The following is a 27,002-nucleotide window of genomic DNA, read 5'->3' as shown; positions in this document are numbered from 1 at the left end:
ACTCATGCACATGCTGCAGGGATCTGGGGAGCTGGGTGAAGAATAGCCCTGAATTCCCCTCCCCATGGAGCATATAGGGATATGAGCGAGTTGTGAACTACATGGTGTTGCTGCTGGTCACTGCAGAGAAAGACAGATCTGTTCTCTCCATGACACTCAGTGTAGGTTTTAGAAGATGAGGTGGAGGAAAAAAAACTGGCTATGTCAGATTTCTTGAAATGATAGGAGCTATTCTTGTGCCTGAGGGCCCTGGGAAAAAGGGGTACTTGGTATTTGTCTATTTGTAAGTAAAGCATCTGCCTTGTCAGAGTTCTGCAGGGGCAAAGCTTGTACTTTATCTTCCACTAACATATAAAGAGTGCTGTCATAGGAAGTAGCTTGGATGCCCCAAGAGAGGCTACCTTAATACTTCTTTGTGGTGTGCTAAACCTACAGCTTACACTGTCATGCTCATACTCTGCTACTGTTTTGCAATTTGTGGTTCCTGGAAAGCTAATTGTCTTTAAAGGTATCCGAGGATTGTCCATTGCCAGTGGCAGAGGAAGGAAAAAAAGAATGAAAACTTCTGTACTCGTCATCTCCACACAAGGAAGCAAATAAAATGGGAGGAAAATAAATGTGCATCTACTTAAAGCTTAAGGTATTTTTTATTTTCTTGTAGCACTGTGGTAATGCTGTTAAAAAAAAAAAAGGGGGGGGTTCCCCCCAAGAATGTTAAGCGGTCAGTAGATTCAAGAAATGAGAAACAGTGCTTTAAATCATGTCTTTGCCACTGAACATTATTGTGACTGTCAGCAGGCCTGATGTGGCCTTGGCCCTGCCTTGCAGCCTGCCTTCTGGCTGGCCTTTGAGTGTGATGAGTGCCCTCAAAATAGCCCATGCAGAATGACGGGTTGTGTCCTGGTGGAGAGGCAGGAATCAGCGTAGTGTTTGCCCACCCTTGGACTCACAGTAATGGGTTATAATGGGACCTCAGTATTATAACTGAGCCAGGGTTTCCTGAGGTAACACTGTGCACTGAGTAGGCTATTTCTATGTCCCCAGGCAAGTCAGTGGAGAGATCTACTCTTACTTTGTAGAAGGAGCTGGTTTACCCATCCTTTCTGTTGCTATTACCCTTTGCTGCCTGCCTTGGGAGGACCTGCTGCCCTTTCTGTGGCAGTAACGGCTGCCGGAGTTTGGGCTCCTTGGGCTCCAGGTAAAGCCCCTTGCAGGGAATCAATGCCTGGTACTAACTTTCTTGCTCTGCTCTTAGCACGGCTCTGTGTGCAGGTGTTGCTCTAATGGGGTGCTGGCGTCAGCAGGCAGATCAAACAGCATGTCCTACCTTTCTCCTTGTGTAATCTGGCCCCACTTCTGCTAGTGGCTGAGCTGTTTGTCTAGGAAGCAGATGTTACACACATAATATAACATTGCTCTTCTAAAATAGTGGTAACATCTTCCCCTTTTCTGGTCCTTGGAGTGAAAGCTTTTTATTAAACAGAAAGGAGGCTATTTCCCCAGCTCGAGAGCTGTAGCTGCTTCTGGGGATATGTGGCCTTTCAGCGCAGAAGCAGCTCCATAGCTGAGGCAATATGATGTTGGGACCAGAGCTAGCTGTGGCCTCGAGGATGCTGATTTCTTGCCAGCTCCTGCAGTGTTAGTGCTGGGATGCATCAGCAATCCTGTCTTGGACTTGCACCAGGGTCAAAGGGAGTGACTCCAAATTGCAGTTTATCCCATAGCTGAGATCTTGTCCTTGTGAGGCAGCTGCCAGTTCCCTATCTGTTCCTGATTAATCCTCTCCCAGGGGGATGCTGGCCAGCGCATCCCGAGCCCAAAGTGAGATTGGAGGAGGAAGGGACTAAATCAGATACTGAAGCAGTCTTACTCTGTAATTTTTAACCCATGCTGGGACCCTAATCCAAACAGGAAGGCAGCAGGAGTTTGGACAAGGATCAGTAGTCCTAACTTAGTGCTGTGCAGAGCAATAATTATGAGCAAATGGACATAATCATAGAAATAGCCGAGCTCTGATGAGGGGCAAGCTCTTTCCTGAGAACTTCTCGCAGGAGCAGTAGCCAGCTCTCTCCCCCCTTACTCTTGCCAGCACTTTCCATCAGCTTTACAATGGGCTTTACCAGCACTGGACATCTTTTTTGCAGTCATTATAATAGGACCTGGACTCTCCCCAGTGTGTCAGCAAGCCTGTCTCCTTGTGAGGCAGGGAAGTGAGATCCTCATCTAATAGATAGGAGAAACTGAGGAATAAAAGTCGCGGCTGCCAAAAGCAGCCTTGTTTCTTTGATAACAAATATAATCTTCTCCAGCTGCAAATCAGAAGTGAAGCGCCAACTAAGGCCTGCAAACCTGTCTCCAGGTCTCCACTGCTGAGTACTTAACATCAGGGCGGTTTGATTAGTTTCCCCCTCTGAAAATGATAATTTGGGTGAGTTACCAAGCATGACACATCAGTCTGGCCAGAACGCCCATGTCTGTGTCCTCCCAGATCACAGTCCAGGCCAGAGGTGCTGGGATCATCCTTTCCTTCTTCTCTTGGTTGCTACAAGCTCTGTGGGCTGCCAGGGACCCGTCCCTCTGCTTGTACAGCAGCTCTTGCCCGTGCACAGGAGAGCCCTCTGGGGCTGTGGGAGAGCTGGCGTGTGTGTGTGTGTGTGTGCATGCGTGGGGAGCTGCAGCTGCACAGGCACCCCCGACATCGCCAGAGTTTTGACCGTTTTCCCTGTTACTTTTCTGTCTGTGTCAACTGTCCCCGTCTCCTCCTTTGCTGGCTTCAGGTGTGTTTTAGACTTCTCTGCTTACTTGCTGCCCTCTGTCCTTGCCCAGCATCCCCACAAGCCTCCTGGCACAGAGCAGCAGCGAGGTTTGGGGCCGAACCCTCTGATCCTCCCCACTGCCCCTTGCACTGGTTGGCTTCTCTGAGCCACTTCAGTGGTTCCTGACCTTCATTTCTAAAGTGCATCAAATGCGCTCCCAGCCCTCATGGACACAGGGGGGTCCCAACCAGCGACAGGTCCTTTGGAGAGCTTCAAACCACATGTGCATGGAGACATTTTGTCTGAGGGATCAGGCTAAATCTAGGCCACTGTAAACCCCCTGAATAGCAGCTCCGGCACCAGCTGCTTCGATTAGCTGAGGTACTCTTTTTGAGCTGAATTACTTGCTGATGTCGATGTGGCCTCTGTGCATGTGTGTTGGGGGGAAACAGGTGTCAAAAGTGTATGATGTGGGGAAAATTCTTGCTGGTGCCATGCAACTGTGGAAGAGCACTTGTTTTTGCCCTTCCATTCTATAAACGGTTTTTGTGAAAACAGGTTTCTTAACTTAGGTTACAACAGCGAGTGCTAGATGAGTTTTGCTACTAGTGACACACGAACTGGAAGAAACTCTTGGCTAGATTAGACAGGAGATGAGGATCAGGAATGTAGCCTGTTCCTATGAATTGTGTTATAGGACTTGACTGTCCACACTAAAGCAAGCCTGTGTCAGATGTTTAGTAGGGATGTAATCCACAGCAGAGCGAGGGCTTTCCCTGTACTGCTGGAGAAGGAAGCGATTATATTTAAGCCTCATCCCACACTGTAGAAAACTGTGACATTTCTGCTTTTGGGTAAGGTACTTAGGGTCTAAGTCTGGCTTCCCTGACAGCTGCCTCTCTCCTGCCCCTCAGCTGAGGGTGTGGAAGACTTTTTTCCAAGCTCTCCTGTGAATTTGGTGAGGGTGGGGGAATACTGGGGGGCAGGGGAAGGCAGGGACACTGGGAGCCCTATTCCTGCTTCTGGTGGAAGCACAGACATGCTTGCTGGCTCCCCACTCCAGCCAGCTGGGTTTAATTTTAGAAACGCAGTGCTATCTTGGGGCATCTTTTTCCACGGAATGCAAGTCTTTAAGTAAATAAATAACAGCTTTGTCGAGGTGGAATGACGGCCCATAACCACACTGCAAAACATGCACTGAGCGAGTCAAGCCCTGTTTCACTTGCATGTGGAACTACTTTGTACAGATACAGTGGCTGCACTGCCTCCCTTCAACCCCCTCCTGATCTGGCTGTGTGCATTGATTAAAAAGAAATAAAAACACCTTGAAATACCAGCCTTGGAGAAGAGAAGTGGAAATGAAAACACCTCCAGCTGCTGGGGTTCAGCTAAAGTTCTCTGGCATAGGTTTGCAAAAGCTATGGTTTACCCGTGATCAGCCAAGTGTTACTGTTGATGCCTTTGCTGCATCTGGGACATCCCAGAAGGATGTACTCTCAGGCATCTTTGGGGAGGCCTGAGGGAAATAGCAGGCTATAAGGACGAATGCAAGAAACTTGTGTTTAAATACTCCTCCCAGTCTGTCTGGCCAAGAACCTCGTGCATGCAGTTGTGTTGCTTATGGCTGAATGTCCTGGGTGTGTCTTCCAAAGCTTGTTTGCTGGTTGGAAAATCCTGTTAAGATCCATCTTGCCAGGGCAAGAGCCCATCCTCACTGCTTCAGTCCAGCAGCTCCAAGATGCCTGCGTGGCATCTGCTGCAAAACCTGTTGGTAACTGTCTCCGCTGAATCAGTAAGGCAAGCTCCTCTAAAGCTCCCAGTCTGGTGAGGTCTGGGGCTGGGCAAGACTGATGGGTAACAAGCTGAAGGTACAATGGCCGTCAGCCTGATTTGAAAGGGAGAACTCTTGACTACCTCTGGTGTCAGCTGCTGATGCTCCACTGATGTTGCTGGAGCTGTGGCAGGGCTGCACCTGGTTTGCAATCATCTCTGCAACTAAGCACCACAGGCTTTGTAGATCCTGCAGTCCTCCAGCTTCTAGGCCCAGACAGCTGTATTATCCCCTTCCTCACCTGTGATCCCTGAGAGAGTTCCTGACCCCTTTCTTATTGCCAGAGGGGCATGTCCAATCTGCAGAAAAGGTAAATCGGATTCCTCTTGTTACCAGCTCCTGTGTTGGAGGTTCAGGAGCCGATCTGGGGTTCTGGCTATGTCATTGAGGATAAAGGACAACAGCTCATTTGCAGGGCCAGATGCTCACCCCATATGTGGTCTTACTGTGATGGCCTTCCTCTGATGTAGGGACTTCAGAGATGGACCTAAAATCTACAAGGTGGAACAAATGATATCAAAAAATTACCCAGGTGGCTGGCTACTCCCTGTGCACATTTCTGCTGCCGCTGGGACAATAGAGTGGCTGTGATGACAGGACACTGCTTGTAAGGAAATTGTCAGGAACACCCATCTTGGGTGCATTAGCAGCTGACAGCCCCACTTCTGGGTGCTTCCTCAAAGCCAAAGAGGTGGCTAGACTGTGCTTAATCACAGAGGTTTGAGTGAGCTCTGGAAATAGGCTTTGTAGAGAGCCGGCTGGAAATCAGTGTGTGGGGCTTGGGAAAAGCATCGTGTAGCATCCTCATGTCACATGCACACAGGATGTGTGAAGAGCTTTTGTTCTGACCTTTCTCTCACAAGAAGACAAGTGTGTCTTGTCCTCTTTCCTGTAGCCCTCAGCAGGAGCCTTTCTGGGCACAAGCCATGGCAGGTTTTGTGTGTTTGTTCAGGGCTGGTTGTAGTATTTGAGTTCACTGCAGGGCTTTGGGATTGTCTAGCTGCCCCCTGGCCTTGCTAGTGGCTTCTCTTCCCTGAGGGCTGCGAGGGCAGGAAGGACCTTCCACTTGACATGCTCCTTGGCGCAGGCACTCTGCGCATGACCTGGTCGCATCGGCCCCTCTCTGTCTTAATCTCAGCCACAATCCAGTCTGCTCCTGTGCTGGTATCAAGGGTTTGGAGTTTTTTTGTTTGCTTGTTTGTGGTTGTTTTTTTTTGATAAATCCTAGTGAAGGCTCTTTCCTGAGGGGCCAGGCAAGCTCTGCCCATGTTCTCTGCAAGCCCGGGATCACGGCGGCCCTGGCAGCAGCTTCTTTTCCACCAAACCCAGTTAAGATCCAGTCGTGGCAGAACAGAGCCTTTCGAACTGCCAGCTGCAAAAGGCGAGATCTGCCTTCAAGGGCAGCAGAAATTATTCCTTTCCCTCAGCTGTACTTATTTCTTGGATTTGGGCTGAGGATGGCCCCAGGAGTTGTTCTGCAGAAGCCAAAAGAGTCACACAGAGCTAAAACATTTCCATTCAGCGTCAGACCCAGGGTGGGGAAGCACAGCTCTGCGTAGCATGGAGACTGTGGGTGGCAGCTGGGGAGGCGGGTGGAGGGAGGGAGGACGCAGTCCCACTCACTGCCTCCAGACAACAGTAATTCCAGCTTAGCTGGAACTTTGCACATGGGGAACGAGTGCTGAAATGACCCTGCTAATTAAATGGATGTTCCTTAAGGACCCAGAAAGCAGCAGTAATGGAAGGTCAGAGCTGCACAGCTGAAATCCCACTCTCCCAGGCCCACAGAAGCAGATGCTACCTACCAGGTCTTTGCCTGGTGTAAAGCTGCACAGCTCTGCTGATGTTGACGGAACTATGCCACAGCTTGCACCAGCTGGTAACAGGCCCAGGGCACTATTAATGGAACTGCTGCATATCTGATGGCATGTGCTTTTTTTCCAAGGATAATGCTAACACAGCTTTAGAGTTGCCCAGTCTTTTTGCTGTCTCCTCCTCTTCCTCTCCCCACCTCCTGTCACTTGTACATGTATTGCAGCCATGCTCCCCTTGGCACTGGAACCAGAAACTTTGCTTTTGCTGGCCTTGCGTCCTTTCAGCTGTGCATCCTGGAAGTATCATGGGTATGGAGGGGAGTGTTTGTGTTGCAATTATTTTTTAAGACTAAATCTACACAGGAATAGCTTAGTAGTACGGAGAGTTGCTTCTGGTTTTGAGTAGGCTGTCCAGAATTTGAAGATAAGCTATTGCTCTGTGTCTGCTTCTCTAACTTTTTGCCACCTGGTTCAGGAAAAGCTATTGCTGAGGCAAAGGCCTCTAATACTGCTGTTAATTGGTGTTACACTTGGAGTAATGCTTAAGCAGTAAAGAAAGCTTTGTATCAGCTCTACAGAGCTGTTGTGTTGGTGGCACCTAGGAGAGCCACAGACATTAGGCAACTTGCCTGATGGCCATGCCACTCTTGCTGGCAGATTGTGCCTGGGAAGCCAAGCAATGTTCGGTCTGTCCTGCAGCTCTTTTCAGAGCAAGGCTCAGCAGTGTCTCAGGGCATCAGGCCCTGCAGGGAATTTGTATTCTAACTGTGCTTCACCACTGTTATTTTGGGTACTCTCTGTTCCTCAAAGGAGCAAATAGGATGAGTACAAAAATAGAGATGCTAAGCTGAAAGCTTTCTAAACATGGCCCTGGCAGCACAGAGAGACAGAGGAAGGTAGAGCTAGCTGGATTTGTTCTCAGCTACTGTTGTATAAGCTTGTTGTGACCAAAATGAAAATCCGCTCTTATTATGACAGGGTGCATTCAGCCCTTCAGGCCCAACTTGTGAAAAAGGATTCAACTGCTCCACCCTGTGCCTTTCCAGAGAGTGTGCCAAACATGTCAGGGGTTTGTCTGCCATGGTCATCGCTTCACAGTGCTCCTCCGATCCACTTGCAGTTGAGACCTAAGTCAAGGCTTTAACCTGAAGTCTCGAAAAAAATGAAAACTTAGTCCATCAGCCCACCGCAAACAGCAACTCCTCCAACCATTTTTATGTTCACTGAAATGCTAAGCTTCTCTTGGAACAAGCCTCTAGTAAGTGGAGGGAAGTAAACTGTGTTTCCATTTAACTAATTAGCAGTCCTCTGTCCTGGCCAAAGCACACACAATGTTACAGCCATTTTTAAGCTGTTACACGCCTGCATAAGTGTTACTGAGCCAGCCAGCAGGAGCTGCAAACTAGCTAATTGCCAAGGAGGGGGTGGGAAGAAGGGCCAGATCCTGTTCAGTCAAATCCCATGTAAAGCTGAGTAACCTCAGCGACTTAAGTAGAATTACTGCAGGTCGTCAGTGGTTTAGAATAGCTGAAAATTTCTTTCCCTATTCTAATGTTCTGCTGGTGTTGCTTTTAGAGTCTGATTTTGAGTGATTTCTATTCTGAAGAAGGTCTCTTTTTAAGGTATTTCAAGTCATGTCTATCCCTCTATTCCCCACTTCCCTTCCCCCTGCACTTTCTGAAAGCATTAGTTTCTTTGATACAGATTTAATATCCTAAGAATATTAGTGACTAGCTCCTGCTGGCTTCACCTTTAATAGTCTGCATCCAAGTTTTTTTTTCCAGGGCAGCCTAAGGGAGTGGTAACTGGCTGCAGGATGTGGTCATGAAGGCCTGCCACAAAAGACACAGACTGAATTAGCAGTGAACAGACAATAAAACACAAAGGGAATTAGTTGGGACAAGTAAGAGTTTCCAGCAGGCAAAAGAAAAATTGTGCATATATTGTGAGGGCCACCATGCTCTGCAACACTGACTTTGCATGCCAGTTGTGTACAGTGCTGGTGGTGTCACTCATGCCCTTATGGCATCCTTCAAGGGAAGGATGTGGTAGGCTCCATGCTGTAGGCCATTTCTTTTGGTTAAATCTTCAAAATCCTAGTTCCAAGTTAGGAAGCAGCTCCTACAAAGAGGATGTACAGCTTTGCACTGTGGTCCCAGGATCAGCAGCAGTTCATGTCTGTCTGTAGGAAGAGAGACCCTGGGACAGCGCGGCCACTGTCTCAGCCCTACAGCAGAGCACTTGCTGCTTTGCCCCTGCCCTGGGGCCACTGGCTTCCTGCAGGGCTGCAGCTAGTTACAGCAAACACATCAACCAGCTAAACTCCCTTGGATAAGAACAGGGCTTCCTAATACTAAAAGAGGTGAGATCTTTTGTAGAAGCTGAGATAGACTAAAAAGGGAATTTCCCTTGCACCTATTCGCTCTTCTGAAGGGATGGACTTGGTAGGGAAGCTTCCCTGGACACTGGTTTCAATGTATGGTCATACTGAGTAAGAGGAACTCAGCTCTCAAGGCACCAGTTCATTACATTTCTTGGCAGGACAAAGTAGTGGCAAGTTACGTGCATCCACCGATGCAGACTTGTTAACAGACAAGTGGGAGAAGCAGGGCTAAAAAGGAGAGATGACAAATTATGATGCTAAGCCTATGGGATTATTCAATTTAAGAACATCCAGGTAGAGCTGAGCTTCTCTCAGCAAAGAGGAATGTTGGGTTCCTTACAGTAAGGAGTTATCTTGACTGATATCTTGCTAATTGCTGACTAACAATTGCAACTTTTAAGATTTGTCTTGCTGCTCTTGAGTTAGAGAAACTAAAATGGTATCAAACTCTTCACAGAAACACATTGATTAAAATGTAAATGTGCCTTTGAATGAATAAAAAGGGTATTCAGAATAATGCAAAACATGCTTACTGCAATTACAACTAGTATTTATTAAAAATGTAGTGGATAAAAGCATGCCTCCAAAAATATTCAGTTCTTCAACATGTAATATTACCATTGCCCACCCAGCAACATTGAAACATATAGTGCTATCAATTCATTTCTCTTGCAATATATTCTCTTAAATTACACTTGCTTCAATATCTATAAATGTGCATAGTTTCAAGACTTGATAATGTAACATTAGCATAAAATGGCACCAAAATCTGTTTGCCCTAAGCTTCCAGATTGACAGTCTCAACCCCAGAAAGGAAGTAGTGAGTTGTAAAAATGTGCGTCAGTCATGCATGTGTGCTATAGTCCCTTGTATGATCTGAAGTCTTCTGTACAAGCTCTACACCATGACAACAAACTTCTCGAAGAATCACATGCCCCAAAGCATCATTTGATTACTACTATGTCTAGTTTCTTCTTAGTTTTGAAAACTACCTAGTGACCAGATGAAGGCAGGGAGGACAGGGTATCTGTGCGTGGTTGCAGAGGGGAGCTAAGTGCTTGTGTAAGTCAGGTAACTTAGCAGGTAGCAGGTGCTACACAGATGCTTCCTTTCCCAGGCCATTTGTTCGCATTCTGAGCTGGGGAAGCTTTCGTAGCTAACAGCGCAGCAGCTCCACAGATGGACACAGTGTCTGGTATTTGCACGGTCCAGCTGGGATTCCTGAGGCTCAAAAAAGCTGTGCTAGGTACAGTGGTAGGGAAGGCATGAGAGCACATAATGTAGCCAGAAAGAGTTTGCTGTGGCTGACTTCAGCTGAAGATGGCACCACCTCATCCTTATGTGGCATTACAGTCACTATTCAGAAGCCTGTCGCAGGAAGGTCCCTCCTGCAAAGGCCAACCTGGGAGTCATGTGTTTTTTCCATGGCAGTGATAGGAGAGCTCAAGGGTCTAGTCTTTTCTCTAGTTACTGTTTTATTGTCTCTCTCATTCATTAGGCTGAAGCCAGGTCAGGCTTCCTCCCTCTGCATAAACGAGAGGACAACTGCACCTCTGCTGCAGTAGAAATAGAGTGCTCTGTATTGTTCTCTTTTTCCACTTCAGGCAGCACAGAAGTTAAGCAGCCTCCTAGGCTGCATGGGTTAGGAAAGGAACATGGGTTAGGACTCCCAGGAGAGAGGCTCTGCAGCTGTTTGCCAGCCTTGGTGCCACCAAACCTTGGCTAATTCACTAGTAATCTCTGGTTTATGTGACACAAAGGGAATTAGGACTATAACTCTGAATATAGACATAAAAATCTTTATGGAGCTGAGCATCGCTCTAGTATCAAGCTTTTCAGACTCCTTCCCCTTATCTGCTGCCAAGCAGGCTCAGAAGTAACAGTTAGTGTGTATGCCTTATCTCACAGTAACAATAAAGAACCAAATTAATTTACCTGCAACAGGGAAAGTGCCATTTTTAGTGCCTTTTGTGGTAACAAGTGTGTAAGAATTGTAAAGCATAAGTAAATATATTTTCAGAAAAATCTATTACCTCCTCAACGTAGAGCTGTGCTTGCTTTAAATGATCAGGATGCGTGATAGTGTTGGTATGTGCTTTACTGGTGCTCAGAGTAACTTCAGCTTATTTCATGCGAAGTGACTACATGCAAAGTTTAGGACTTTTTCAATAGCCCATTTAAAGTTGTTAGAGCTGTGTCTTCAACTCTGAGTATCGAAAGGGAGCACCTTGAAATATGTGAAACTTCACAGTAGCCATAAGCAGTGGAAAACAAGTAAACCAAAGTTGAAAACTGTTTAGTCAGAATTTAAATTAATATTTCAAAGGCTCCATCATTATTAAAACAATGCTGAGTAATTAACTAATCTAGGGTAGTCAATTACCAAAGTTATTAAAAACCATAGGAACATTGCTCCTGGCACCTTAAATGTGGCTGGTTATGAGAAGCTGGCCTGTAGGATTAAAAAAGTGGAGTCTTTTGGGGCTTCGTGCGATGTATACTCTGAACTCAGGGAGAGCTGATACTAGCTTCACTGCCTGGCATAATTAAACCCTTCCGCATGCAGACACAGGGCCTCAAGTATTTGAGCACTAAAGGCAAAATCTTGGAACATACTTCTAACATTGTAAAATGTATCTTTCTGATCAGCGAAATAATTCTTCCAACACCAGAAACTTTGTTCTACATCATGCTTCACAGAGCTCTCAAGGCAGAGGGCTGGGCAGCTGCCTTTTTTTTTTTTTTTTTTGAAACCAATATGTGAATATCAGTCTTGTCCAACTTATGGACAAGAGAAGCAGTAACAATGCAAAGGGAGAGGAGCTGACCCTGACTGTTCCAAAATTATGACCTCTGGTGTATGGTAAGGTCCCTGAGCTGTTTTCTTCTCTGTCACCATCTAAATTCAACCTTCAGGAGGGGGAGGGGGAAAAGACAATTCTGAGGTCTTAATCCTTTACTTAAAAATAGTTGCCAAATAACTGTGCTTTCAGCAGTAGCTTCATTTCCAGAGCTCACAGGTGCATGGTGTGATGACAGCAGCTGTGAATACTTCACAGCAAGAAGGAAAAAAAAAAATCTGTGGTATAACTGAGAGTCTCTGCTCAAGCTCATGGTGAGGACACTGAATGAAACTATTGGCTGAGTGGAGAAGTCTGTTTTCTAAAAAACAGATGTAGTTAGCAGGTGGCTCCACTGTTCACCCAGTAGTAAGGTGATAGGATAAGGTAGAAGTGGAGTTACATGGTTGTTGTAGGGTACATTTGCTAAGGTCTCCAACCCCAATGCAGCTGATCAAAAACTTTTCCATAAAGAGGCTGCATGTTAGCAGTGGCCACCTGAGGAGGACTAGACATGTCTGGGTATGAGCTAGACCCTTAAAAAGTCTCCCCTCTGCCCACCTGTCTTACTAAGCAACTTCACCTCTTCAATCACAATGTCATGAGTGACTGCTTTGCACATGTCATACACAGTCAGAGCAGCCAGGCTGGCACCTGTTAGAGCTTCCATCTCCACACCTGTCCTCCCCCAGGTCTGACAAGAGCTGCGAATCACCACTGCGTGTCTGGCCTCATCCAGGCTCAGAGACACCTCAACATGGTTGAGGGGGATGTTGTGACACAGTGGGATCAACTGGCTGGTTAGCTTTGCTCCTTGAATTCCTGCAATCTGGGCTACTGCCAGCACATCCCCTTTCTTCATCTGGTTCTGCCTCACCATCCCAAATGCTTCCTCACCCAGGCGGACCACAGCACCAGCGACAGCAGTTCTTCTGGAATCTGGTTTCCCTCCAACATCTACCATTGTGGCCTGTCCTTCCTCATCTGTGTGAGTCAAGCTATCAGAGGCACAAGGTACCTTGGTGCAAGACCCAGAATCCCTGCTGCAGAATTCAGATCCTGGACTTGTCTCTTTGGAGTGAGAGTCCACAGAAACTTGGCCAACAGGAAGAGTCTCTATCTTAAGGCACTTTGTGTCAAACCTGGAGCTCAAGTCCTTTTGGAAGACACAGCTGCCTCTGAGCTGAATTTGCAGAATTCCTGTCATCATGTGCCACTGTTGCTCTGGGTGAGATACTGGCAGGATGAGCTGTCCTGTAAGCTTATTTTTCTTAAATGTTTTTCCTGTCTGTTTGGATAAACTTCCTCTCAAATTCAGCCAATGATTAAGTGTGTGGCCCCACTGTTTTGAAGTTGGGGGATTCTGCAGGGTGTCTTGGCATTGTGGGGATGACATCAGTGTAGCCTCTGAAAAAGAAGAGAAGAGAAGATGATGATACACCTCATTAACTGGAAGAGTAAGCTACATCTGTAACGGATGAGAACCCTACCAGAGCACTGCTTGGGATGTTTTGTATTACAAGAACCTCAAGAAGCCTGCAAACATCCACTTTTCTCCTCAAGTTCTCCTCTCTCTCATTCTAACTCTCCACATTTGCTGGTTTGTTAGTACAAACCCCAGAACTTGAAACACTCATGGGAAAGTCACAGACAAGAGGCAACAACTTTCTTTCAAAAAGTATCAATACTTATTGAGAAACAACATCCAAGTAAGCTTACAGGAACACTAGTTCTGAAGAATCTCAGCATCCCATTGACATTGTCCCAGTATTAGTGTGCTTCAGAGAGCCTGGCAGGGTTAAAAGGAAGGTCTTCTCTCAACTACTCTGAACTACTCCTTTCCAAACACCTTCCTTCCAGCATATGCAGTTGCACTTTGTGCTTTCTTCTCCTTCTGCAGGGAAAGGTCATGCCAGCACTTGAGGAGAGCAGGGACAAAAGGCACCATCTGTAACTGCACTGTCCACAAGTTCACAGGGTTGCTCTGTGATGGAAGCCTCACTTATTACTGCCAGCTCTTACCATGTTAATGACAGCTGAAGTTTAATCACTGGAAAAAAAAAAAAAAAAAAAAATCACACTCCCCTCATTGACAGATAGATTTTTAAATCCACTCAGAAGTAAGTTCCAAGCTGAGCTGACAGAGCTCCCAGCTGGCACAGAGGTAGCAAACCCTCCTGCCCTTCACCATTTAATCCCTTGGTTTTGGCATTTCCACAGGGCTTAATGCCCAGTATCAAGACAGAAGGAGCCTTTTTCACATAAAAGTGATTTGTTTTGTAAGTAAAGAGGAAGCCATATAGAGGTAAGTGTCTAAGCCCTACTTTAAGAGCCTCATTGACAAGCATTCTTCTCTTCTTCTAGAGCTCTGTTCTCATTGCTCTACTTTGAGAAACTTGGTAGTTAGTTAGGTTTTGCTCAGTAATCTCCTTTGGTAGCTTTGGTATTGGGGGTGAACTCCCTTACTCACAAATTTTCAGACTGCTCACCAGTGAATCAAAGCAGCTTCCAGGCCATTCTGCACCTTGCTGTGTCACCCCCGCTGCCCAGACCTGCAGGTGTTACCTTGGACTGTCCACATCATAACAGACAGACACACTGTGGACAGTGCATTGGTGGTGGTGGTTGTTGTTGTTGTTGTTGTTTTTAAACAAAAACAAACAAAACCCCTCTTCCCTCTTGAGTCCCAGCCTCTGCTATAACAAGAGGCTGATGTGCTTAGTATCTTTCTCAGTTATGCAGCACCCTCTGACCATCTGTTTGACAAAAGTGTGGGTTACTGAAGCTTAATCACTATAGGTTTTTATCACTGCAATAATTTACGTTCAGGCAAAGGCCCTTTCAGATCTACAGCTGATGGCCTATGCACTAAAATGAAGATTCTTGCAAGTTTAGCAGTAATGTGGTTACTCTCAGCTCTGATCCAGCACTGTCTAGAAAAACAAGAAATGGGACTAAGTAGACATAAATGTTTGAGTGCAACATTACTCTGCTTTAGAAGAGCAAAGAAACTTGTGCTTATTCCTTCTTTCTTTCCCTCCTCCTTTATATACCAAGGGCTAATGTGAATCTTCTTTTAAAAAGCTAAGAACTCAAAGTACTCTGTTCTTTTGCTTCCTTGATTAGCTTTGAAGTTGAAGTTAAAACCTTGCAGAGTGTTTAGCCTCTCCTGGAGACAAAGGCAGACAAGTACTTGGTTCACAGGACAGACACAAACGGGTGGGAGCTTGGAAGAGAACTACTGTTTAATTCAGTGAGCTTAAGAAATATGGGAAGTAAAAATAAAACAACAGACAGGAATGTACACAAAATAGCTCTTAAAGTATTCACCTGTCCTAACAACCTGTTTTCTTCAAGTCTCACCTAGTCATCTTTATCTTCACCCATATTGCTCATGCGTACAAAACAAATGGATAATGGTTTTCTACAGCAGTACCTATAAGGAAACAAACTATCCAAAAAATGGTATCTCGTACCCTATTACTGAGCCTGAAAGTTAATCGTGTTAGATTCCCACTAGCACAATTTCAGGCAAAAGAAGGAGGCAGGAGATGGTTAAATTAAGGAGAGACCTCCCATACTTGAACCGAACCTGTGAAGAGAACAATCTGCCAAAAATAATATTTCGATTAAAAGCAATAGGAGACATACCATATTACAATAAAGGATCGGACAACAGCAGTGCAGGGAAGAAGCTAGGTTAGGCTTATGGGACAGCAGAACAGATTAATAATTTCCATTGCAGTTTGGCTTACTGGGACTAGCAGAACAGATTAATGATTTCCATTGCATTCATTAAGTTTCATTACATGAATTCCCCCCTCCCCCTTCCCCAACTATTTGCATGCCAGCATTATTTGAATTGTGTAAGTAATTAAAAAGACTATTAGGAAATTCCCTAGTGATTCCCCACATGTCACAGTGGGCTATTCTCCCTTCATCTCCAGCTGTGGTGTCTGTACCCTTGATGCAGAGACTGCCAGCAGTTAGTGTCCAAGGAACATAGAACAGCTGGGGAAACCTGGACAGGCTGCCTCTCTTACTGTGCATCAAACCACGTTGGAGCACTTTTCCAAAGGAAGTTGGATGGATATAATCTGTGCACATCCAAACATTGTTATGAATGCTAACTTCAGCGTGTGAGGATTCTTTCAAAGGCATCTCAAAAGATGACAGTGAACTGGGACCTACAACAGGAGTTTAATATAGTTTATTTTTCACCTTTAAAAATCAGAAAAATCTTCCTTTCGTAGCAAGTGAGTACATATTTTAAACAATGGTTCCTCTTTTCCTGGAACGCAATGCAGCAGTGGCCAAACACAAAAAGCAAAAGCAAACTGAACTAGATGAGCTTGGGCCATTGAAGCCATTCACTTTTAATCTCAACATGGAAAAAGACAGACCTTTAAGGAGGAATATAAAGTGAAAAATATTCCCCAGTAAAAACAGCAACTGTGTTAAAAGTCCTCTGAAGAATCTATTTTCCAGTAAAGAAAACAGAAAAGCACTGTTTGTGGTTTAAAAAATAGCAATTATCACATCACCTGCAGCAGAGACCTGCAAATTAGTGAATGTTACCTTTCCTTTGAGTACCTGCTTTAAAAGCTGTGTTTTAAGCTGCACAGTGACTAACCTACTCCTGAGTTTCAGTGGGAGGATGAGAGTTTGGGTTTGAAATATAATGTTCATCTCTTCTACCCTTGATGCATTTTTTTTTTTTGACATTAATAAGAAACAGTAGAACTACTTCCAACTAAGGATCTCACAGTGCTTTTACAAGCATTTCTTCAGTCTTTAAGAGAGAAGTATTTGGGAAGATAGCTATATTACGAAATAGGGAAATCTACAGAGGAGGTAAAAACACAGTGAGGGGTATGTGAGAAAATCAGTAACAGAACCCCAGCAGTGCCACATCACTCATGGACAGAGCTTCACGCAGAAAGTGGAGTTTGAAAAGACATCTTCGATAGGCCCAACAAGGAGAAAGGCTCTTGTCCATAGGGCTGGTCAGATACTATAGTTTTAATTGTTATGCAGCATTAAGAGGACATTTCAAAAGAATGAACCCCCATGTTCCAGATTCTAAAGCAGCAAGGAGGTGAAAAAAGCTTGAATTTCCATCAGATCACAGGTCCTATATAACATAAAGCATATGTAGGAATCAGAGCTGAATTTCTTGACCAAGGAATAAAAGGAAGTCCTGCATCCTCTCTGTTTATTTTGCAACTTGGTCAGTATTACAGCCCAGTTCTATTACATAAAACTCACCCCAAACTTCTCTATTAATTATTCTCCTGTCTCTTCCTTTGGATTTAAGAAGAAAAGTTAGTGATTCCTTTGAAAAATTTAATGCACTTCTCAAAATTAGAAAAAACAAAAACAAAACCCAAAAAAGTGCTGTCCATGAGAAGATGGGATAAGTCTTGGCAGGGGCAATAATCCTTTCCTCCTTTTCCATTTCAGCATAATTTTAACCATAACCCATTTCGCTGCCTAACCGAAACCAGAACCATACACAAATCAGAATTAAAAGCCCAGCCCACTCTGCTTCCCCAAAGACATAAACCAAGCAAAATCATGGTATGTTTATTACGTACTGATTTGTCACCCACCAATCAGGATCATTGGCCGGTTTTTCATCTGGGAAATGTTAAACATGCCTAGAAATAAAATAAGGAACACATAAAAATCCTAGCTTTTTAGATTTTAAGTCATGCATCTGGTTTACATACTTAGTTTTCTGCTCTTCATAGTGCAACCTTCATGCTAGGAAAACCAAAGCTCAAGAAAAATCGGGGGAATGTGGTGGGGAGGGGAGAAATCTAGCGTGATAATATTATTTCAAAACATAGCTGCCATAGTCTGCAAGTATCCAGCTGCTATGGAACTATCACCCCGTAAAGTCTTTTCCCAGAAAGCTTTCCATAATTTGAATTACAGTCTACCTACTACAATATTCAAATAACTTGAGACTATCTTATTTCTTATCAATAGCATTTAACTGTATTAATTCTATGGATAAGCTGTTAACAGTGTTCCAGTTCAAAGAAGTCCAATCACAGAAGACCCCAAGGACAATGTTGGGATAACAAGTTGGAAGAAGAAAGAAAATGTCAGGTAAATGCTGTTGATGGCAAAACAGTTTTACTAGAGGGGGAAAACACTTCCCCCTCCACCCTTCCAAATCATAAAAAAACCCAAAACACCCAAAAGAAAAAAAAATGAATGAAATGGATTTTATAAGAAAAAAATAACACCACCACCACCCAGAAGCCCCACCAAACCTCCAGCTCAATTCTTAGCTTTAAAAAGCATTGTTTTATCTGGGTCAGAGCAATGCACTTCGAAAATGAGTCTACATGCAGACTGATGAGCTTCCTTAAATCTGTTTTATGCATAACCAAAAAAGGGCAAAAACAACTGTTAGTAATCTGGCAGAATCTGTAAAAGAACAAAAGAGCCGAAGCATATTTTTAACGTAAAAGGGACTATTCCCTGCTCTTGTAGCCAGTTCATGTACGAGAGGTCAGTATTCCCAGCTGCAGCCAGATTACCAAAAGGTGGTTAGGTTCAGATGTGACTGAAATATAGTTTATAGCTATACAAATTAAGATAAGACTAATCTAGCTTGAGGATGTAACTGCATCATCACGGACCTTGTGTCATTACCCTGTCACTTCTAGAAACATGATGATGCAGGAGTTGGACTGACAGCTCAATTTAGTTTGCTGTAAAATAAGAACTAAAACTAATTTCAAGAAAAATGGAACCCAGTACAACTCTATCAATTTCTGCCTAGCTTTACGGCTTGTTGTTGTGATCACAAGCAGTGGTATTTGCACCTCTTTGAAGATGAAAAATCAAAAGAAATCTGAAAGACTGCTAGACAGTCTGTATTCCAGCTCATGTGCAAGGTCAGGAGACTCAAAACTGGCATTCAAACTTTTTAGTAACTGTATGACTGGTCTGTCACCAACTTTCTGCCAGATAATATAGTCTTTCATCAGATGAGAAAATTCTTTCCTCAGTGAATGCAGCTTCATTCAAGAATCTTTTTCTTCTCTGCAGGAGAAGAACATTGTTTGTCCTAGTTACTGCCTCTCTTTCTCAGGTACAACAAACATACCAGCATGCTGTTTCTTTTTTCTGCCCACTGCTGCTCCGATAATTTGAACCAGCTCTTCCTCTGAGGCACCCGACCGTAGGTGATCTCTCAAGGACACTTCTGAATTTCCGAAAAGGCACACCTGCAGCCAACCCAGAGGAAATAAAAGAGGAGAAATGAGAAAGATAAGAGAGGAAATGATCCTTCTGTAATGCACAAGGCTTGGGTCAATGATTAGAACAGATGTTTCCGTGAAGTAGCAAGTTCCCATTCAGCTGCATGGATAACACCTTCTCATGACTGCACAGACACCAACAGCTTTGTCAGTCTCTGAAGGTGATAATATTACACTATCATAATGCTGATGTCCTGGCTGGTAAGCCAGCAAAGACAGTCAACCCAACTCTCCAAAGTCAGCTTTAAGGGAGAGCATACCCAGATGATTATTTGTGGTTAAGAACAGCATGTGCTGAACCCATAAAACAAACACATTCGCTTCAACACTAGTAACACTGAAGGTAACTGGCCATTGGAGAACAAGGGATAGGTGGTTTACTAGGCTACCATGTATGTAATTCAATTCCGACAGGATAAACACAGGGAGATTAGAAGGTTTATGCAGGCAAGTCAGCAGGATACTCTACTACAGGAGTTGAGTACTGCTGGTAAACTACCGTTCCCTTGCACAATCTGATGTTGTGGCAAGAAACCATGGATACATCAGAGACGTCCTACTATCGAAGCCAGTAACCGTACCCTTTCCTGGATTAAGTTTTCAGATGGTGAGCAGTTCCTGAACACATGCACACACTGATCCCAATGCAAAACTGTAACTTATTTCAAGGACTCATTTTTCATTTAGAGTGGTTGTTTTGAAGCAGAGCAGTAAAGATGCATCTTCTGTAGCTTGTAGGAAACCCTTTTTGCTCAATAATGGTCTTGAACCAACAGTTTATACCCTATAAGCAGTGGAAGGCAAAAAGAAAAAAGGACAATTTAACAGGGAATTTAAAAAGGGAATTACCGCTCCCTTAACATCACTTACCTGTTGCTTAAGAGACTCTTCTGGGGGGTTGGGTAGTCTATTATTAGCTTTTTGAGCTCGTCAGAGACAACTCAATTATTTGAAGATGAAAATGGAACAGAAAAGTGTTCATTTCATACATGCAAATTATCAACTCCAAGATATCTAAACCCTTCCCTTATATTTGGTTGAAATGAGCTAGTAAGTTAAAAACAAACACAAAAAATGTGACAGGAAGCTAGAACAGTACCATACAGAACAGCATGGCTATGTTTCACAGTCATTGTGCTTGCCTGCACAAGCCTGATTCCTCAAAAGGGAAAATCTACTAACATAAACCCACCAAAATTAGGAAGTGAAGTTTCATCAGATTTTACTTAATTTTTCCTCCTCTAACTGAGCAGATTCCACTTTGGCAAATGTCCCTCTGCATGCAAATACTATGCAACAGAAGAATTCTTTGACAATCAACTCTCATAGCTTGGCTTCAGTTTATAGGGTAGCTGATCTCCTTTTCCTGTTCTCTTTGCAGACTTCATCATTCCCTTCCTCCTGATCAACCTTCGTCATCCTTCTAACTGTACTTTTAGGGCTCCGTTGTTCAGTGTTGTACATTCAGGTCCAGTTCTGTTATTACTGTATGTCATCTTTTAAAAATGTAAATAGTTTTGAAGAGGCCTAGCCTATTGGAAAAACAATGTTTATGGAAGATTTTTTTCTTTATCTCTTTCTCCATATACATACACACACAGCTTGGGAAGTTTATGTAACCTAAGCTCATTGGGCCTTCAGGCTGCCTGGGTCATCTGACATTAGACAGCAGCACAGCTGTTGTCAATATCAGGTGACAACATATAAGCGCCAATTTTTAATTGAAAACTTTAATTTTGCCTCCAGAAACTGCCAGTTTCAACATGGCAGGAAACAGTACCCCCTCCCCCTTCTACAGCCGTTGAGCAAATGTACAGGCTGCCCTTGAAGACGACTGCAGGAAGATGTTTGGTGAAACAGGACAGTATCCTTGTAGAACACAAAAGCCAAGCCCTCACAGCTGCTTGGATCTCTTTTATGGGAAATCATCTGCTTGTCACATGTTTAAGATGATTTTGAATCAAAGATTAAAATAAATGTTTATATGTACTGGTCTTGCAACCAACATTTTACAATTCAAGTTAACTATGGTAACAAAACAGAGAAACCAAAAAAAAAAAAAAAAAAGGTGATGTTACATCTCCCTAGCAGCCCAACAAGCTTGAACAAGAATTTGTACAGCAAGAACAGCAAGAAAACAAAAGAAAAATATGCTGGAGTGAGCTGGTAATAATTATGTGTCTTTCCATCCTACCTTACATCACAGCTACTTTTAAGGGAAGAATTTCAAAACTACTTTAGCAGTGTGAAAGCAAAAAGATTCATGTTTCACTACTAACCTTAAGGTTTCCATCTGCTGTTATCCTCAGCCGGCTGCAGGATCCACAGAAGTGCTCCGACATTGAGGTGATAAAACTGATTTGTCCTTGAAAATGTGGCACCTTATAACTCTATAGAAACACAGCGGAGAAAAAAAGGAGACACTAGAATAGCCTCTTTGTTTTAAAAGCTCAGCCTATTTCAGGCTTTTATCAAATCTGGTCTGAAAAAGATAGCTTGGGCTTCCTCTTCCCAAGGGTCTGTCACAAAATCCAAGGCCTGCCTTCTCTAGACCTGGGGTGGATCAAAAGAATGATGCGAGTAGGGTGAAAGTTTAAGTTTTGATGCATCTGCTGCTCAGTGCCTAAATGAAACGTAGCTACTCAGTTCCATTCAATTTACAATGGGTTGCTGTACCTATATTACACAAAACCCACAACGCTCCCTCTCAATTTGCCAATTTCTCAAAAGAAAAAAACAAATTATTTGCTTTTGCTTTAGCTAATCTTTAACCACACTACTACTGAGAAGAAAATGTGTTCTGATACACTTTTATATTGTTAGTTCACTGAATAACTGTTTCATCAGGCTTGTTCATCTGCATCAGTCATAGATGCATACACACAGACTGTCAAAAAGTTTCAAAAGCTGCAAATAAAGGATATAAACTTTCTATTCTTTATATTTGACAGATGCATCCAGTAAACACATAGTGTTTCTAGAGGTAAAGATTACAACCAGGGTTTAATAAGAGTCAAACCACATGAAGGCAGCTTGACCAAAATCACAGAATTATTATACTGAGCATTTTTCACTTTGCTTGTCAAATATAAAATGCTGAACTTGGCATACTTGGGGGATTTTGGGCAGCAGGAGGGGGAAGAATGGGAGCACATTTCACATGCTCTTTGTCTACCCTCACCTTGGCTGTGCTGGAGGCTTCACAGGGCAATTCTTCCAATTCAGGCCATCGTTGTTTAATTGTATCAAGCATTTCTTTGTAGCTCACCATCTTCTTGAAATTCCATTTATTGCCTGGAATTAACAAAATTAGCATAACTTTAGACTGTGGATTTTATTTTATTGATGAGGGAAGAACCACCTTTCCATTCTCCACAAATTTCAGTTGTCCCTATAGGTATCCCAAACCCAACTAATCCTATAACTAATCCTTCTCCAACATATCCAGGGAAGACAGATGAACTGCAAAAACCAAACCAAACCAAAACATTTAACATAAAACCTGAGGCAATTCTACAGGAGCTCACCAAAGCTTCAAGAAACAAGCCCAAAGAGTGAAAAACACAACCACCAGATAATTTACTTATGTCCAAGGCACCCCAAACTCCATGAAGAATTTCAAACAGGACTGCTTACCATCAAAAGGCATGTACTCTATGAACCTCACATCAAGGGGCAGATCCTTTGTGAAATCCACAAAGCCCAGCAGTTCATCCTCATTGAAGCCTCGCATCACCACACAGTTTACCTGAAGGAAAAGCAGTCACCTGAAATTAGTGAGCAGAGCGTGACTTTCTTATCTCCTGCACAGGGTTTCATAGTCCTCAGGCAAGGCAAGGTAGATAGAAAAGATGATTAGAGAAGTTGGCAGGTCTGATATGGTGCAGAGGATCATTTCTGTCACACTCACCTTTCAGTTTTTGCATCCAACCTAACTGAACTTTAGCCTTGCTAAACAGAGGACTAATAAAAGCAAGGTAACAAATGCATCATCTTACCCATTTAAAGTATGGCAGTTTTACTGCCTAAAATGACAACTCCACTCCCCAGTGCTACATTTTCCTGCTTCCTTGAAAGTACAGGCAGGACACCTTCTGCAACGTGATCTACTTCAGCAGATCACAGGCAAATGCCCTAAACCAGGAAGTGTTGACATAGCACTCCAGAGTCACAGGCTGAAGGATGACTAGTTAAGTCTGCCTCCAAAAAGAAGTTAAAACTGAGCTTTCTGCACTTTCCTCATAAGCTGTATTTACATTGGAGCCTTGGGTCCTCTCTGCTTTATCGAAAGAAAAAGACAGCCGTGAATTTGTTAAAGCACTGTTAGGAAGGCAGAGCTGTATATCCTAAGCATAGTGCATCATGATTCTTAAGATTTTTCAGAAAAAAATAAAATCTAGTTTTATTTCAAATGTTTCCCATAATTCTACAGTCTAAACCACTTAGACATAATTGATCTTCCAAAAACACTGGAGAAACTGCAAGGAATCACAGTTGTAGCTCAGAACTACAAACAGCTGAGTTAGGGTGAAGTTTCAATTTTACAGCTAAGCTGATCTACCTGCACTCCCAAAGGAGAACTCCCTTTGCCTCTTCCTTGCACTGACACTCATCAGATTCTGCTTTAAGTGTTTCAAGGAGATAAACCAGGAGAAAATTATTAACGTCTTTCTGCAGGGTAGTCTTCTGGCTGTTAACTCCCTTGGCCAAGTTCACAGACAGGTCAGACAAGTGGTGCCTCAATAGAGGGGGTGGGAACAGGCAAGCAGAAAGCAGGATCACGCCTGTAGCTAGGCAATCAACAGGCTTTGCTACAGTGTGAACCCATACCCTCAGCTGCACATGGAGATTATCTGAGTTTTCCCCTATTACCTACTGATGTGACCTTCAATTGACTAAAATTTTTCTTAAGTCTTACCAAGAATTATTGACAGAGGAAAAAAAAAATCCTCATGGGGTGAGTTGTACCTTTCATCACAAGTTATGGCAAAACACAACAGTTCCAGAGTAAACAAACGCTGGCTTTACCTTAACAGGATGATATCCTAGTTCTGTGGCTTTGTGGATTCCTTCCATTACCTTGTGAAAGCCTAAAATATAAGGGGAATAAAATTGTATTTTTCTTGTTTAAAAACAGAATGCAAAAGGAGGTCATTAAATACTAGACAAGAAAAAAAAGAAATAAAAACAATCTGATTCAGTAGACAGGCCATAGAGCTGCAAGTAATGAAACTTCAGTTCTATCCCTCTCCTAAAGGCTGCCAATGTGACTGAGGTCAAGTTACTAAGATCTGGTTTTTTAACTGGCATTTGCGTAGTCAAAAACATTAGGATGCTTTTCTGCAGCTTTAGGCATCCATGTATCATTAATATATGACTCTCCACTTCCCTTACTTCAGCTTTGCCTTGTGTTATGTCCTTCTTAAAGGGAGTGGCAAACATTTGTGAATTGCCTCCAGATGCAATGAAAAAAGAATACTAAATTAATGTTTATTTGATAATAATAGCATGTGTCTGTTAAAACTGCAGAATCTCACTGTTGTAAATCGAACACTTAAAATGCTGCTAAGTTAATTTAAAATGGAAAGTCGGGGGGAGGGTTTCGGAAAAAAAAAAATCCTCAGTTCTGTGCTCATCCCTAGCTACAGCTTTAGTTGGCTTCCCAAAGCCCCTTTGGTTTGAAGATCAGAGGCAGCATTTTACAGGATCTTCATCACTACTTTAAACATGTGGATTTGGCAAGCAAGGGGGGGGGGGGTGGTGGTGGTGGTGAGAGGAAGAGCATTTAGGAAAGCAATTCAGTTGACCTTTCACCCTTGAAAAGAAATGAAATATATCAGAAACTGCAATGACTTCAAGGAATGAACTGTTCATCCTCACCCTACTTAAGTGTGGACTATACTTGTCAACTGCTTCCAGACACAGAGATATAGTTAAATTAGGGCAAATGCCTTCACCCATACATGTACCTCCTAGATTTGGAAGATTAAAAAAAGCAGCAATGCAACTTTATGATTCCAAAGGCCTTAAAAAACAAACCAAAAAAAAACCCCCAAACCCCACACTCAACTCCTTTCTCATTCAAATCACGCCTTCTGTCAACTTTCAACAAAGTCAAGACCTTTCATCAAGATATTATTCCTTCCCTGCCACACTCACTGGTTGGAGAAGAAACAAGGTGATAGTAGGAAGATTGAGACAGAAAGCTACTGATCACTGGGTACAAATTTCTGGTAAGTGGATGTGCACAGCTGTTAGTCTAGTACCTGATGGGGTAGAAGAGCCATTCACAAACACAGCACTAAGTGCCCTTCCTCTTCTGCACTGTAAACTCAGGTGTGAGAGACCCAACAATACATGAAACCAAGCTCCTACTCCCACAGCTATAGCCCCAGAGTATAAGTACTTTATACATATACTAGCAAGAGGGCAACATCTTCTAGAAGTTTGTGCTGACTTTCCCTGTGTTGGTCCTATTTATATGTTTTTCTGTGTAGGTCTGTCACCCTCCTTTCCCTGTCTTTTCTCTACTGAAAACTCAAATTCTCTGGTGAAGAGATCATGCCTTTGTTAATCTGTAGGTGTATACTGCAAGCAAACTATAGCTTGCTCACTCAATATTAAGATGCACAGAATATTGTTATGCTCAAAATCAGAAAAAAGGAGAGACACAAAGCTTTCACATAACTGCTTTCTGGCTGGTAAAGAGCAGGTATTATCATGGAGGGACAGAGGGTAAGCAGAAGATGCTGTTTTACAAACAGGTCCTAATGCTAGTCTGGCTATAAAAAAAAAAAAAAAAAAGGGGGAGGTGAAAAGCAAGGAGGGAACAGTAACTAACTATTGCAAATAACTGCCTGAGGTTGTAACTTGTCACCCTGCTCTTTCATCACCTACTTGCTTTGCAGGCACCAGGAAGATTGTAGCATCAGTGGTAGCTTTCATTTCAATTAAGCAAATTTGCAGACTGAATGTGGGAAGAGAGATAATACACTGCTGCAAGCACATCCCAGAGCCACAAAAGGGATCAGAAAGCTCAGCAACAACTCAGAAAACCTTGTGTGCAACTTCAGAAATATGACACTGACTCAAAAGGCCAGGAAACAAAAACAAACAAGCAGTAGATGGAAAACTAGGCATGTCTGAATATTCGCATGCTTGGGCTCAGCTGGCTAGAGTGGTATGAAGAAGATTACAGTTTGCAATGGATCTAAATCAATGTCCTTCCCAGTTCTGCGCCTTATTTCCTGCCACACTAGCATGAAAGTGCTGATTAGAATGACTATTCAAAAATCTCTACAAACAACAACAACAAAGCAAGCTATTTTGATAATAACAACTGTGAGCTTGTTTCCACTTAAAAGACTTTGAGGGCAGGGTAATTTTTTAAAATAAAAATTTGTTACAGAATAAATGAAAATCCATAACTGCATTTCATATTTTGAGGTTAACTTTGTTTCTGTGAAATATCTGATTATCTCACAGTCTTTATCTTATCCCCAAACATTTGGGAAGAAAAGTAGGCCTTCTGTAATCTCCATTAAAGACACACAATTCCCGGCTTTTCCTAAAATCCTAGAACTAGTCCCCAGAAGAGCAGAAAAACTGATTCCAAGCTTCTTGAGTTCTTGGTTAGCTCCATAATCAGATGCCACCTTTGCCCTCCATAGAAGTTATCAGCCTGTAGGAGTCTAGAGCTGGAATCCCTCTCACCTTAATAGAGCTATATGATGTCACCTCTGGAACTGCCACATGAGACAGGGTAGCACAGTAGGGCAGGCACTTTATTCTCTGCTCACTCCATACTTGGAAATCTTCTATTAAATAAAAAACCCTCAAAAACAATAAAAAGTATTTTTACATTATTTCAGCCCTTAAGAAGAAAAACCACACTGAATATTATTGTTTTCACCTGATCTCTATTTAAAAAAATGATTTGGAGACTTTATTCTCCTCTTTAAAAAATATCAGGAGTCACAGGAACTTTCCTCTTCATTCTCTATGCTATTTGGTCGAACAGTTTCCCTCTTTGTGGTTAAAGGCCTTTTTTGCTTTAAGAGAAACACACACAAAAAAAGAAAAACAAAAACAAAAACAT

General features: G+C 43.1%; 1 protein-coding gene across 1 annotated transcript in view; it reads right to left on the bottom strand.

Annotated features, from left to right (window-relative positions):
* Positions 1-9,317: 9,317 nt before the first annotated feature.
* The window catches only part of MOCS1 (molybdenum cofactor synthesis 1), a 35,485-nt gene continuing 17,800 nt past the window's right edge, over positions 9,318-27,002 (bottom strand). The window contains 8 exon segments of the mRNA XM_067293184.1: positions 9,318-12,159; positions 12,161-13,031; positions 17,237-17,284; positions 18,751-18,871; positions 21,184-21,294; positions 22,086-22,198; positions 22,541-22,652; positions 23,933-23,994. Coding sequence (XP_067149285.1) covers positions 12,051-12,159; positions 12,161-13,031; positions 17,237-17,284; positions 18,751-18,871; positions 21,184-21,294; positions 22,086-22,198; positions 22,541-22,652; positions 23,933-23,994 — 1,547 coding nt within the window. The 3' untranslated portion in view covers positions 9,318-12,050.

Source organism: Apteryx mantelli, chromosome 3, assembly GCF_036417845.1.
Source record: "Apteryx mantelli isolate bAptMan1 chromosome 3, bAptMan1.hap1, whole genome shotgun sequence".
In the NCBI taxonomy this organism is placed as follows: domain Eukaryota; kingdom Metazoa; phylum Chordata; class Aves; order Apterygiformes; family Apterygidae; genus Apteryx; species Apteryx mantelli.
This window is presented reverse-complemented; position numbering and strand designations above follow the sequence as displayed.